We start from the raw sequence: 14456 nt of genomic DNA, 5'->3' as shown, positions 1-14456 counted from the left end.
ATAATAATTGTCTGAAAATAAAAAATTAAACTTTTCACTCGACTTGAACCAAGGACCTCTCGTTCCACAGCTGCTCACGCCAACCACGGGACCACGGCGATCCTTGTTGTTGCCTATCTTACGCATGGGCTACTCAGTTTGTATATTTTACTTATTTTTTTCATAGTTCCACACAACTTCTTCGTGTTTTCTCGATTGATCTGTGTTCAGTTTTTCAAGGCCTATCCACTGTGCCAACTTATAACTAAATCTGAGGGGGGTGCGATGGGGAGGTATTGACCATCACATCTGAAACACCCTGTATATTGCACGATTGCGATTTCCAGTGAAGATAGCTATCAAAGAAAGTGCTATTTTGTCCAAACAAAGCCTCTGTTAGACCCTCAGCTGTTTTTAAATATAAGGAAATGGAGTGTTCCACGCCCTATGTTTCCTTGCCGTGAAAAATCTGTGGACAATGTGTAACCAGGCGCCAAAATGGATGGCGCCACACAAGGACTGCCGACTTACTTAAAATAATAAAATCACAAACCGAAATTAATACCAGGGAAATAAATACATGGACCAACAGCCCTGGAACTGAAAAAAAGTCCATTCCGAATGTCTGTATAAATGGGAAGGAAGGCAGCTTAAGAACTAAGAAATTCTCCATAATCAGTTTTATTCAAAACTTAGTCTAAACAGTTAATTCAACTGAGTACAATCGGCGTAATACACGTGCACAGTTAATCGTTTGTCAGGCGATGTGGCAATCTGGTGTGTTGTGTTACGTGTACAATAGCGTCCAATCAGACACGCATCCAAATGTTAAACTTACCAGAGTGAATGGCTCTTTGCTGTTTCCTTATGTCGGTTGTCAGCCATTGCGCAAACACACACACACACACACACACACACACACACACACACATGATAAGAATACCTGACTGGACTGATTATCAGTAGTCTGGGATCGATAGAACAAGTGCTTTGTAACACACTTCCTTCGAGTATGAATTAGATTCCTGTTTTAAAAGATTACGGAACCGAGTGACAAAGTACGAACGAGAAAGCATAGTTGAAAGCTTGGAATTTTATAAAACAAGGACAATCGGAGTCCAAAACATAGACCTGCATCCAGCAATGCCAGCAAAGTGATAACACTGCCCCTCAGTGTTAATTATTGTGTCGTATAGCGGACATTAATTGAGAAAACTATTACTGGCGGACAAGGAGTCAGCCAGTCTGAAAACGGAAAACTTAGACTCTTGGAAACAAGACAGGTACCGTTTCCGTGGATACAGCACTTAAAAAAAGCGTTTTATCCTTATGCTGTCGTAACTTGCGATGAAAAGCAGTTGATCATATCAGAAAAGAGTGCAGTAATTACTGCATGTAACACAAATGGAAAGTCGCTTGTGCGGAATAATGTTCTCGAAAAGGCAAATGTCCCAAATTCACGTCCCAGTCCGGCACACAGTTGTAATCTGTCAGGAAATTTCAAAAACAATAATATTCTCACAGAGGATTTGACGTTAAGTGACTTGCCGCTTGAGGAGAGTCTCGCTTCAGCTGCCAGACGGTCAAAACTTCCACAGCAGTGAGTGTCTCGTCTGTATGTTGAGGCCCCCGTAACGAGCAAACTTGATTGACGAACGCGCCCTTGCCTAGCCACAGATTGTCAAAAAAGTGCGTAAACGTATGAACAAAGGTTGGCAGTTTAACCTCACTTTGAAGGAGACGCTGTTTGTGTCCGTGAGTTTTTCGACAGCAATGAGAATGGCCACAAATGCAGACAAAGCAGTCCTAGCATTGACTTTGGCACTGTGTTTAAAGAACAAGACGCTACTCCCGGGAATGGCGTAAAATCGAGACATCAGCTTTCTTCAAACGGACAATTAAGCATTTAAAAAAGTTGTTAAGTCCCTCTTAAAAGACCAAACTTGTCTGTCAAGTTCATTACGGGTAAGTCAAACAAGCTGTACACGTACTATAAAAGCCTGTCAGGTTAACCTTATTTTTGAAGCAGATGGTTTTCGTGTGTGATGTATTTTGACACTAGTGGGAACGGCTACAAATGCAGATAAAGCGTTTCTAACATCACTCTGGCACTGTGTTTACAGAAGAACAAGAAGAAGAAAACAAGACGATGCTTGGCCAGGAAATTGTTTAAATTTAGAGAGATATATACTCCTGAAAACCTGTTAATGGAAATGTTACATTCAGTAACTGATGTCTGTATCAGCTTTCAGCGGATGGACAGTGAAACGTTTCAAAATTTGTTTTAGAGATACTTCGCTCTCAGACTGAAAAAGAAGACGCAAGTATACGAAAATTTATTCTAGTCTTCTTGTTCCTCTAATGATAGTTCATTAAAATACCACAACGTTGGATCATGTAGCCTACATCGTCCGTAGAAGAACCGAAGAACTTCGATTTATGTGATACTTCTTCCAGTTTTGTAATTGTCAGCGCTATTTTGTTCTTGTCCTTGATCGTAGTTTCCATAATTGTAGAAACTCACCATGCAGTGAGATAAATTATAAAACAATTTTTTACTATACATATGCGGCGAAACATCGACACAAACAACGTCCGCAATCATGTCAAACTTTCCGTCTATCAAAATTTCTCGCGAACACGTAAAACAAGACGTGTGCTTGACAAACACATCAAGCAGCACCGTACACGGTCAAGTATTTGGCAAATATTGTTAACTTCGACAAAATGTTTGATCGTTTACGGGGGCTTGTAGAGTGAGGTAATATTATGTCAGTTGCTACACTGTCCTGAGGATCGCAAGTGAAACCCGTTTCTGCAGGACCCCCGCTCAAGCTGCAACGTTCCCGGTGCCGGTGGCACCACACGGGAAGCCTAGAGTGCAGCTGGTCCCCCCCCCACCTCCAGCAGCTGGATCCCCATGACTGGCAGGCGTATGGGCGCTCGCTAGACTGTGGAGATGCCCGGTTCCGATTGGCCCAGTGCGGCACAAGCGCGCCCATTGAGGTTTCGGAGGTGTGCGGCGGAGCGTGCTGTGCACCTAGCGGCACGGCGCCGTGGGCGGCTAATAGAGCTACTTGTTGTAGTGCGACCGCCTCCCCTCCCGGCCGCTGCGCTGGGCGCCGGTCTGGCGAGTTGCACTAAAAAAGGCAGGCGGCGCAGCGCCGTCAGTTTGGAGGCAGCTGCCGGTGCCGCCATGTGCGAGGTGCAGCAAGCCGGCTGCCGCGCGCTCGCCGCCGCGCCGACACCCGGTTCGTGACGCGTGTTCCTAGTGCCAGTGTTACATGCTACTGCGGTGTCCTAGTGCACGCCAGCCAGGCATCATGTGTGGTGAGGGGTCACAGTTGTTGAAGTCACCTTTCCAGCTAAATCGGGCAGTCTAGAAGGGAGTGCACGTTATCCGATGTACGAGAGTGGTGCTGCCGTAGCGTCTTCGTATCTGATGTGACAAATGCCACATTTGTAGAACAAACACAAGACGTTTTCGGGGGATAGCAGACATACTGCGAGAAAAGCTAGAATGGGCAGATCCCAAGGCAAAACATCGTATAAATAGATGCTCCATTTTCAACAGTGACCGAGATTATCTCTTCGAAACAGTAAGGAAAGGGGACCGGCTGGGCATTACTAAATCTTCTGTCATTTTCCCTTTACAATATTCGTAATTAAAGCAAGTTTCTGGAAACGTCACTTGGAGTCAACTGGATTAATGGTATGCGAATAGCTGTATGTTTGCGTCCATCGTCATCCGCGGCTACATACAGGAATAATTATAGCTAGTAACCTTTTGAGACTAGTTAAGCACAAGAGTTTTGGGTAACCTCCTGTTTCTGCAAAGCTGTATGTCGTACTTACTGCTTCGGAAACAGTGTCAACCATTAGTTTGTAATGAAAGATGATCATCAAACTTTCAATGCTGATTTTTTTTTCACGGAAAATGCAACAGTTTAACATAACGAAGCATGCCCCAGAAACAGTAATACACGCAAAAAATATGTTAATTTTTGCTAGCTTTAACTGTTTTATAAGGGCACTGTATGTGTGTGACCCAGACGATAGGGATAATTCTGAATCTTCCATTTTCTCGTGTGACTGATGGCATTTCTAGTTGTTCGTACGTCAGATATGTTTTAACTGTAATTGTCTCGTGTAGGTACAGTGGGTGCGTATGCAGCGTAATGTCATGTTTGTGTTGCTATTGATGATTATGAAAGAAGGGAATTAGGTGAAGATGCTCATAGCATACTATTTTCGAATAGCACTAAAGAGGCTGGCAAGTTCAGGCCTCCGTCTGACGAATGGATCACCCTGCACAGACGTAGGGGTCGTACTGTGGGTAGGTCTGTAATTTAACTCACCGCTTTGCGTAGAGCGTTGCGAACTTGACGACACGAGCTCACCCCCGCCTGTCCGCCAGATACTGACGGCGAAAATGTTTTCACCAGCAGGATTCGAACTGGCTGTTTCAGAGTAGAGAACTCGGCTACAGACTGCGGTAGGCTCACAGTGACACTACAACCGCAAACATAGTAGCACATAATTTGTAATAGGCAATAATATTTCGATGCTACCACAGACAGACACGTAACATATGAATGTTTTCTCAACAACTTTGGTGCATTTCGCACTTTTTGTAGATAGGTGATGTCGTGATAACCAGATCTGGTGTCTATAGTCTTCTGTAACTGTCGCACCAGGTCCGAGTAACAATATGTAACTTATTTACACGAGTTGCTAAGTGCATTGAATTTGGTGGTGACCTTTCTAACAAAAGTTGTGCAGAGATGTTGATTATAACACACATCCTTCGCAGTTTCAAATAGTTGTATGAAGGGAAATCATTGAGATTAAGAGCATTTCTATGTGATGTTTTCTTCATTACAGTGACCGATCGTGTCACCATGGAAGTAATTTCCTTCTTCTCTTAAAACTCTCTGTACAGTGATAGGAAAATAAATGATATTATTGCTATCCTTGTAGGATACCCCTAGTGCAGTTTTTATCTGTCTCCTTTGTTTTAGCGTCGTTACTTCAAACCGGGAAATTTCCAGTTGTGGTGGATAACTGGAATGAAATGCTTTAATCATGCGACCAGCATAACATTCAGCTGTTACTTATACTGAATTCCTTGATGGTACTCAGTGGTGGTAATTCTGTGCTGAAATTTGCGCTTCACTCTGTCCGCAGCTCGTGATCCAGTGGAAGTATTAACCACAGAGTCGTTGACTACTAATCAGTACGTCCTGGGTCCCGGGTTCGATCTTATAAATATAAACGAGGCGGCACGGTAGCTCAGCGTATTCGGTCAGGGGACTGACAACCCTCACTAATAAAAAAAAACTGATGTAATTTGAAAGACGTCATGCGACATCCGCACAGTGCCACTGACGTAAAACGACGAAGAAACAAATCGAAAGAAACAAGACAAAAAAAGAAGTTCGCGTCGCTGCCTCTAGATCGCGGGGTCCCAGTTTCGATTCCCAACCTACCCGGAGATTTTCTTCGCTCGAGGTCTAGGTTTTCTGTTGTCCTTATCATTTCATCTGATCTTCATGTCAAAGACGCGCAAGTCGCGGAACTGGAGTCAAATAGGAAGGCTTGCTGCAGACGACCAAACAACTTCAAACGCGGTCTCCCGCCCTGTTATACCGTTTTTGCTTCATTGTGACTATACTCCAAGATATTAATTGTGATGGAGATGATAACACACTCTCTGCACGTGTCCGGCGGGCGGCTGAAACCACCTCACACTGCCGACCGTCAAACAGTCGCGAGACATTCCATTGCCTTCACGCTTAGCATTTGCTCTGAGCACGATTATTCTGTATGACGTCTACGAGGTTTTTGTGTTGGTTGCTACCTTGTTGATGAACATTTGGTTGTAGTTATCCTGTCAACCTTGTATATGCTGCAGATGGCGTTTATCTGCATGATCGTTGTCCATCACTTTAACCAATTGGTTAAATCTGTAAAGAACGAAACCCGATACTTGGTAATTCTCCCCCTCCGCCCTTGCCCCAAATTAATAAATAATAAATTTTAGTCCCAAAGTATAGTTGTCGAACAATGACAAAGGAACTTTAATTCACGAAGTTCAAACTGTCTATCTCTCCCGTATTTAAGTGGCTGTTTTTCTTCGTCGTGGCTTGACGACTAAGTAATCAGACTAGTAGCCCAGAAGTTCGTTGCTGGGATTTTTTCTGTCTCTATAGATTCTTTCGCTCTGGCAGTGATTTGTTAAACGCAAAGTTCCACAACGGTTTAGACTCCACATAGAACTCCAGGGCCCCCTACAACTGGCTGGGTTAAGTCAGTTCAAAGTTTGGAGGAAGACAACTGCATACTCTCCTTCAGTAGGGCCTTGCATAGTAAAACACAGCCTTGGGATGAGGTCAGCTTTACCTTTTATCTCCTCCCGCTCCCCCCTCTCATCCGCCCTTCCCCTCCCATCCTCTCCATCCCCACCCCACTTGACCCAGCGAGGTGGCACAGGGGCAAGGCATGAGACTTGCGTTGAGGAGGGTGGACAACTCTTCAAATCCCTGTCCTGAAATCCAGATGTATGTTATCCCAAGATCACTCGTGGCGTATGCGTGGATCAATGTCTTGAAAATGGCGTAAGATATTCCCTTTCCCATGCGCTGAAAAGGACGCAGATGATTTCCATGTCCTATTCTTGCTATATCCGAGCTCGTACTCCGTCTCTAACGACCGCGTCGTCGACGGGACGCCTTGCTCCGCTTCTCCACACCTCTCGACCCCTATTCAGGCTTTGAATCCTCCTTTACTACGGCGACTTCTTCGCAGTTTAGAGTCCAGCTGGGATAAGTGTTGAATTTCAGTTAGTGCGTCTTTTATGTATGTTATGTGTTTCGTTCTTGCGCTTTCTTCTACGCCACTTAGTTGTTATATACAACTGTGTTCCACTTTCTGTCGGCAGCGGACAACGTGCCTCATGGTCATTTTACTCCATAGGACATTCATAATTTTTACAGAATACATTTCAGCAGCTGGACTAGATTAAAAATATATATAATATGCGCTTATGTGCCATAAAACCAACCTTTGAATACAATTGAATCTGATACACTGTTATTCGGATATGTGTTGAAAGAAGAAAAAAAAACGGCTGGTTGGAAGAGTCTGATTATTAGAACAGTCATTCGAGCCGCACCCGGCATCTGTCGTGTAATATACGAATAGTGAAAAAAGTTGTACAAGTGTGCCACAAGGTAAGGTATGAATCGTACTGAAACATGCCAGTCGGAATTGTAGAGCTGTGCGGCTTGAAAACGAACATATTTCGATATTTTGGCGAATCAGGCCGGCCGTTCCCTCGAACACTGCAACAGAGTTTGACATTTTTTTGTAACAGCTGTAATCAGCCACGGGCGGTGAGGACCTAACTGCTGGAATGAGGAACGTCTGCTTTAATGGCCAACAGATGTTGCGACTGTTGCCACACGCGATCGCTGTAACGGGAAGCTGTATGCCCGCGATAGCTGCTACAGAAACTCATATAAAATTACGTCCTCGAATTACTCTGCTGCGCCACGCACTTGTATCTGACGCAGAATATTGACCGTTGCGATGAGCGAAACATTATTGTGCGGATTTATATTTTTTTCGTTAATTATTTGATTTTGCATTTTGATTTTCCATTGAATTGATGGTCAGTATAAATGAAGCGCGATCACACATTTAGGGACATAAGGATTCTGCACTGAACTCTCCAGGATGAAAAATGGCCTTGGACGAAGCCACATGGTATCTTTTAAAGAAACTGTGTTCCCTACATCTGATTGCTCCGTTATCATAGCAGGAACGTTTTAGAACCATTATTATGCTACGTGTTATTTAGAATATAATTGATGTTCTTGCCAGTACAAGGCTATAATGTTAAAAATGAAGTTCGACACGCGGATTGTTCATACACAGTGTGGGATATCATCTAGGAAAAATACTGAGTCTGTAAAGTCTTATTCTCATTATATAGAATATCTCTTCCAGAGATAACAGCATTCAGAAACAAGTTTTCATGAGAAATGACTATAATTTTGTAGCACAGCGTATTTACACAGACGGAAAAAAATCACATCATGTAGAAGAAGTTGCGCCACATAAACGAAAGCTGGAAGGCGTGTTTGTACATCTGAAGATCTCTATTCAAATTTCGCACAGTCGCAAAAGAGTGACATAAGTAGCGCCACTAAGAGGTTTGCAAATCATGTTTGCTTTAAAAACACGCTGTAGCGGCCGTGAGCGTTAGTTACCTTTGAGACTGAAAGCGATGCGTTGATGTTAGTTAAGGATGCCTTTAAGGCGACAAAGACGCCATTATCACCATCTCACTGAGTTGGAACGAGGTCGTGTAATAGGGCTATGAAGCTGGATGTTTCGTCTGCGATAATGCGCAAAGACTTGACAAGAATGTAGCCACTGCACATGACTGCTGATAGCGGTGGTCACAAGAATGTACAGACGCAAGAAGACAGGGCTCCGGACGACCACGTGGCACTTCCGAGAGGGAAGACCGTAGTCTTTGGCGTATGGCTCTAAGGCATCGTACTGCATCTACAGCTGCGGTTTGAACAGCAGTTGGTACTGCTACAAATCGGTTATTTCAAGGAGTGCTCCGAGTCAAAAGCCCTGCAGCGTGCATTCCACCGACTCTAAGCCACTGCCATTTGCGACTTCAGCGTTGTCAAGCGAGAGCTCATTGGAGGGAAGTTGGAGGGAAGGATGATGGTCTGTTGTATTTTCTGATGAAAGTCGGTTCTGCCTCGGTGCCAGTGATGGCCGTGTGTTGGTTAGGAGGAGGCCAGTTGAGATCCTGCGACCAATCTGTCTGCCTGCAATTATGGTCGGGAGTGCGATTTCGTATGAGAGCAGGAACACTCTCGTGGTTATCCCGCGGACCCTGACTGCAAAACTGTACGTCAGTCTGGTGATTCGAACTGTCATGCTGCCATCCCTGAACAGCATTCGAGGGGGTGTTTTCCAACAGGATAATGTTCGTCCATATAACGCTGTTGTAACCAAACATGTTCTTCAGAGTGTTGACGTGTAGCCTCGGTCTGCTCGATAACCAGAGTGTCTTCTACTGAGCACGCATTGGATATCATCGGACGACAAACCCAGTCATCGAAAAGAGCCTTAACCGTCTCTGTATAGACAGACATGGAGCCCCATCCCATAAAGTAACGCCCGGCACCTGTAGAACACAGTGCATGCACATTTGCATGCTTGCGTTCAATATTCTGGTGGTTACAGTGGTTGTTAATGTACCAGCGTTTCACATCTGCAATGCATCGTACGAGCACAGATGGGTGACAGGTTGACTACATCTGAGACTAGGGGTGTAAACTATTGGAGGTTTGGTTTCCACTTGGTTCTGGCTTTGTCCTCTTGTGGCATTTTATGAGATTTTCGTCTTTGCATAGAAATCTCAGTTAATATCGTGGCTGGAATTCCACATTTAACTCTGCTACCATAATCCAAACGAATGTTGAATCATTGCCCTCTTAACAAGGTTACAGCGTGTCTTCTCCCTCATCCGTGACACAACGCAATAGAAGATATGAATACAAATGCGTGTACAGCAAATTACTTAATCCTTTGAAAGGATATTATATTTTATACTGAATTGTAAACGCTGCTACCATTAACTATTGGTACAGTCATTGCTCATACTGGTTCTGGAGAAAAATTCCATCAGTCAATGACAGGCTGTACTTTGCAATGCATCTGAGTTTCTCCATGCCACGCCAGTTGGCATAAAGTCGCTGCTGCTGTTGCCCAGCCATTAAAAGAGCAAGGATCCAAAGATAGTATAATTATGACAACGTACCCTGATGGAATGCTGAATGTTACACCACGAAAGATCAGTCCAATAATCATCAAAATTTGTGGAGATAATCATCATATAACCTGTATTACATGTTTAAACTTTCGGAACTGATATCCATCATCTTTATCAGTGTGAGATGTTACCCTGGTAAGGACGAATATTCTTCGGTAAGTTGCGGCATGAAAGCAAAAAGTGTGTAGGAATGTCAAGGATCCGTCCATTCCTCAATGCGTTTTTGATGTGAACTGCAGTATGGTGTCTTGCGTTATCTTTCTGGGATATGTCATTTGGTACCCTGGTCAAACAGGATATGGCAGTGGGATTTATCATTCTTTCCACGTACTGGCAAGCATTCAGACTGCCTTCAGCAGCTACCGAATCAGTCTTGTTTCATCCAGTAGCTCCTCACACCGGGATTTCAGGATTTAGAGAGGTATGGGTGTCGAAAATTGCTGCTTCCTGTCATCTTTCACCAGGTCTTCTACGGGGATGTAGGCGTCAACCTAACCAACACAAACAGTCCGTGTCTCAGTTGGTGCTTCTGTTATCTGTGGTGTGGCAAATGTTGCATGACGACTTGTGTTGTCTACCCAGATTGCAGTAATTTACTCGGGATAGTTCGTAGGAACCTAGCCCGAATTTCAGCTATTGTCATCCGTATGTCGTCAGCGCCTGTTGAACAATCTTATACCGAGCGAGGTGGCGCAGTGGTTAGACACTGGACTCGCATTCGGGAGGACGACGGTTCAATCCCGCGTCCGGCCATCCTGATTTAGGTTTTCCGTGATTTCCCTAAATCACTCCAGGCAAATGCCGGGATGGTTCCTCTGAAAGGGCACGGCCGACTTCCTTCCCCATCCTTCCCTAATCCGATGAGACCGATGACGACGCAGTCTGGTCTCCTTCCCCAACCAACCAACCAACAATCGTACGATCTTCTTGTGGTGTAGTCCTTATGGAAGGAGCTGCGCCTACTCTCCTTGATACACTGTTGTCCCGAGTTCCTGAGTCCATTGTGTCACCACAATTCCTGCAGTCGTTGCCCTACAGCCGTCTGTGCGATCTGTCTGTATGATGCTCCCATGTCCACGTTAGAATGATTCGACCCTTCTCAAAGTCCAAAATTCGGCGATAAGCTACATTGCACGTCCTCTGTTGCGATCTCCACTTGCAACTGTTACGTTAGACACACTAAATGGACATCGGATGCTCACGTCATTCGTCATCTGTAGGAATGACTCTTTTCTGTACTGAAAATACGGAAACTAAGTTCGCACAAGAGTGACACTTTAAGAGGGGTAGGACGTCAAACGGACCGACTTGGAGCAGGAGAGGCACCAGAGGACATTTTAATTTCCACTGTCTATACTTTGACAAAAAAAAAAAAAAAATCATAAAACTTTGTCAGCATGACCAGGAAGGATTCAGAATTCACACTCATAGCAGTGGAAGTTCGAAAACATAACGAAATAATTTTTTTTACATGTGAAATTTCATCATTTTTTTCACTTACTAATGGCAGTATTTGTTGCTATAGGTCACTTTTCTTCATAAGTAAGAGAGATTCTTCGATGAATTGTGCACAGCATACAAACCATACTTAAAAAACGCAGCCATTATTAAGTGAAAAAATGATGAAATTTCACACGTAAAAAAAAATATTTCGTTATATTTTCGAACTTCCACTGCAATGAGTGTGAATCCCGAATCCTTCCTGGTGATGCTGACAAAGTTTTATGAATTTATTTCTAAAAATATAGACACTGGGAATTAAAATGTCCTGTGATGCCTCTCCTGCTCCAAGTCGGTCCGTTAGACGTCCAACCCCCCTTAAGCGACATAGCCCACAGACATGAAACACTGGAATAGCAGTTTTGGTATCGGTCGGCATTTCATACATGGTGCAACGTTTTCCATTTCCATTAGTGTCAGAGAGCAGTACTCATGGAATCAGTCGTGTTACCACCTTATGACGGAGAATGTTCTCTGAAACGCCTTATGGAAAAAATTGAAGTGTTTATTGCAGTGATCGGTTACGATGTTACTGTGTTTCTGCCGCCCTGCAGATCAAATTTAAACACCTGGCTGGCACAGTGTGCATTTGTTGAAGGCGACAGTGACGAAGTAGCCACGTTTGGAGGATCGCGTGTTCTGTGAGAAAACAGTGCGTCAAGCGCAGCATGTGGAGAGAGAGGTGTGGACGCGCCCCGCGGCGCGGAACAGAGGCCTGGGTGTGGCGGCCTTGGCGCCGAGCCGCCGACGCGCGCTCTGTTACCTCAGCGGAGCCAACGCGAATTCCGGCGTCGGCCGGACGTGGGTGGCCGTCCCGTGGGCCGCAGGCTGGCGAACTCGGCAACTGGCCGCCCACCCACCTATACAGCGCGTTGCGACACACCTCACCTCCTGCACTTCCTACCGCGTCGCGTCCGTGGCACGTGGCGTGCGATCCGCTATTCCAGAGTTCGCCGTCAGTAGAACGTCTCGACTGAGAGAGTAATGCAAATTGCTGCTATTCCAAAGCCTTGCCTTCAAGCCCTCTCAGAGTACTACCCTGCTAGTTGAATGCAGTGGCCGCCATTTTGGAGGTATTTCATCTACATCTACATCCATACTCCGCAATCCACCATACGGTGCGTGGCGGAGGGTACCTCGTACCACAACTAGCATCTTCTCTCCCTGTTCCACTCCCAAACAAAACGAGGGAAAAATGACTGCCTATATGCCTCTGTATGAGCCCTAATCTCTCTTATCTTATCTTTGTGCTCTTTCCGCGAAATGTAAGTTGGCGGCAGTAAAATTGTACTGCGGTCAGCCTCAAATGCTGGTTCTCTAAATTTCCTCAGTAGCGATTCACGAAAAGAACGCCTCCTTTCCTCTAGAGACTCCCACCCGAGTTCCTGAAGCATTTCCGTAACACTCGCGTGATGATCAAACGTACCAGCAACAAATCTAGCAGCCCGCCTCTGAATTGCTTTTATGTCCTCCCTCAATCCGACCTGATAGGGATCCCAAACGCTCGAGCAGTACTCAAGAATAGGTCTTATTAGTGTTTTATAGGCGGTCTCCTTTACAGATGAATCACATCTTCCCAAAATTCTACCAATGAACCGAAGACGACTATCCGCCTTCCCCACGCCTTGTCCCACTTCATATCGCTCTGCAATGTTACGCCCAAGTATTTAATCGACGTGACTGTCAAGCGCTACACTACTAATGGAGTATTCAAACATTACGAGATTCTTTTTCCTATTCATCTGCATTAATTTACATTTATCTGTATTTAGAGTTAGCTGCCATTCTTTACACCAATCACAAATCCTGTCCAAGTTATCTTGTATCCTCCTACAGTCACTCAACGACGACACCTTCCCGTACACCACAGCATCGTCAGCAAACAGCCGCACATTGCTATCCACCCTATCCAAAAGATCATTTATGTAGATAGAAAACAACAGCGGACCTACCACACTTCCCTGGGGCCCTCCGTGTGATACTCTCACCTCCGATGAACACTCACCATCGAAGACAACGTATTGGGTTCTTCGAGCCACTCACATATTTGGGAACCAATCGCATATGCTCGTACCTTACTTAGGAGTCTGCAGTGGGGCACCGAGTCAAACGCTTTCCGAGGAAAGGCATCCGTCTGATACACTTCATCCATCGTTCGCAAGATATCATGTGAAAAAAGAGCGAGTTGCGTTTCGCAGGAGCGATGCTTTCTAAAGCCGTGCTGATGCATGGACAGCAACTTCTCTGTCTCAAGGATATTCATTATATTCGAACTGAGAATATGTTCGAGAATCCTGCAACAAACCGATGTTAAGGATATTGGTCTGTAATATTGAGGATCCGTCCTTTTACGCTTCTTATATACAGGCGTCACTTGCGCTTTTTTCCAGTCGCTCGGGACTTAACTTTGGGCAAGAGATTCGCGATAAATGCAAGCTAAGTAAGGAGCCAATGCAGTAGAGTACTCTCTGTAAAACCGAATTGGAATCCCATCAGGATCTGGCGATTTATTTATTTTTAACCCATTCAGCTGCTTCGCAACCCCAGGGATCTCTATCACTATGTCCTCCATGCGGGAATCTGTACGAGACTCAAACGGCGGTATGTTTGTACGATCCTCCTGCGTGAGATGCTAAATTTAAAATTTCAGCTTTTGTTTTGCTGTCTTCCGTTACCAGGCCAGACTGGTCAGTGAGTGACTGGATGGAAGCCTTCGACCCGCTTACCGATTTTACGTAGGACCAGAATTTCCTTGGGTTTTCAGCAAGATCTTTTGCTAAGTTATGACGGTGGTAATGGTTGTATGCTTCGCGCATCGCTCTTTTTACAGCAGCACGAATCTCTGCTAACTTTTGCCTGTCCTCATTCTCCCCATCATCTTTCTTGAACCGCTTATCTTGAAAGCATGCAACAGTCTACTTCATCCAAAAATAAGTTTCGGTTGAAGGCCAATTACACAAATTATGCAGCGCACGATAAATAGTCTTTTGTCTACACTGCCTTAAGTGACGAAAGTTTAATTACAACTATGCTATATATAATTCTCTTAAACCACTTACTGAAATTTTTTTCTTATTGTTAGGAGTCCCAGTCATGTCTCATTGTTAATGCTTTC

General features: G+C 44.7%; 1 protein-coding gene across 2 annotated transcripts in view; it reads left to right on the top strand.

The window, feature by feature from the left end:
- Nucleotides 1-14456, top strand: part of LOC126174926 (liprin-beta-1) — a 967251-nt gene that overhangs the window by 797750 nt on the left and 155045 nt on the right. Inside the window, exon 1 of one of the 2 annotated variants that reach the window (XM_049921373.1) lies at nucleotides 3288-3309. The exons of the other annotated variant lie outside the window; for it this stretch is intronic. Within the exon in view, the coding sequence (XP_049777330.1) occupies nucleotides 3303-3309 (7 nt within the window). The 5' untranslated portion in view covers nucleotides 3288-3302. Of the gene's footprint in view, nucleotides 1-3287; nucleotides 3310-14456 lie in introns of those variants that run through there. 2 annotated transcript variants of the gene reach the window in all.

This window comes from Schistocerca cancellata, chromosome 3 (assembly GCF_023864275.1).
Source record: "Schistocerca cancellata isolate TAMUIC-IGC-003103 chromosome 3, iqSchCanc2.1, whole genome shotgun sequence".
Classification (NCBI taxonomy): Eukaryota; Metazoa; Arthropoda; class Insecta; order Orthoptera; family Acrididae; genus Schistocerca; species Schistocerca cancellata.
The sequence above is the reverse complement of the archived record's forward strand: the minus strand, read 5'-3'. Positions and strand labels throughout refer to the sequence as shown.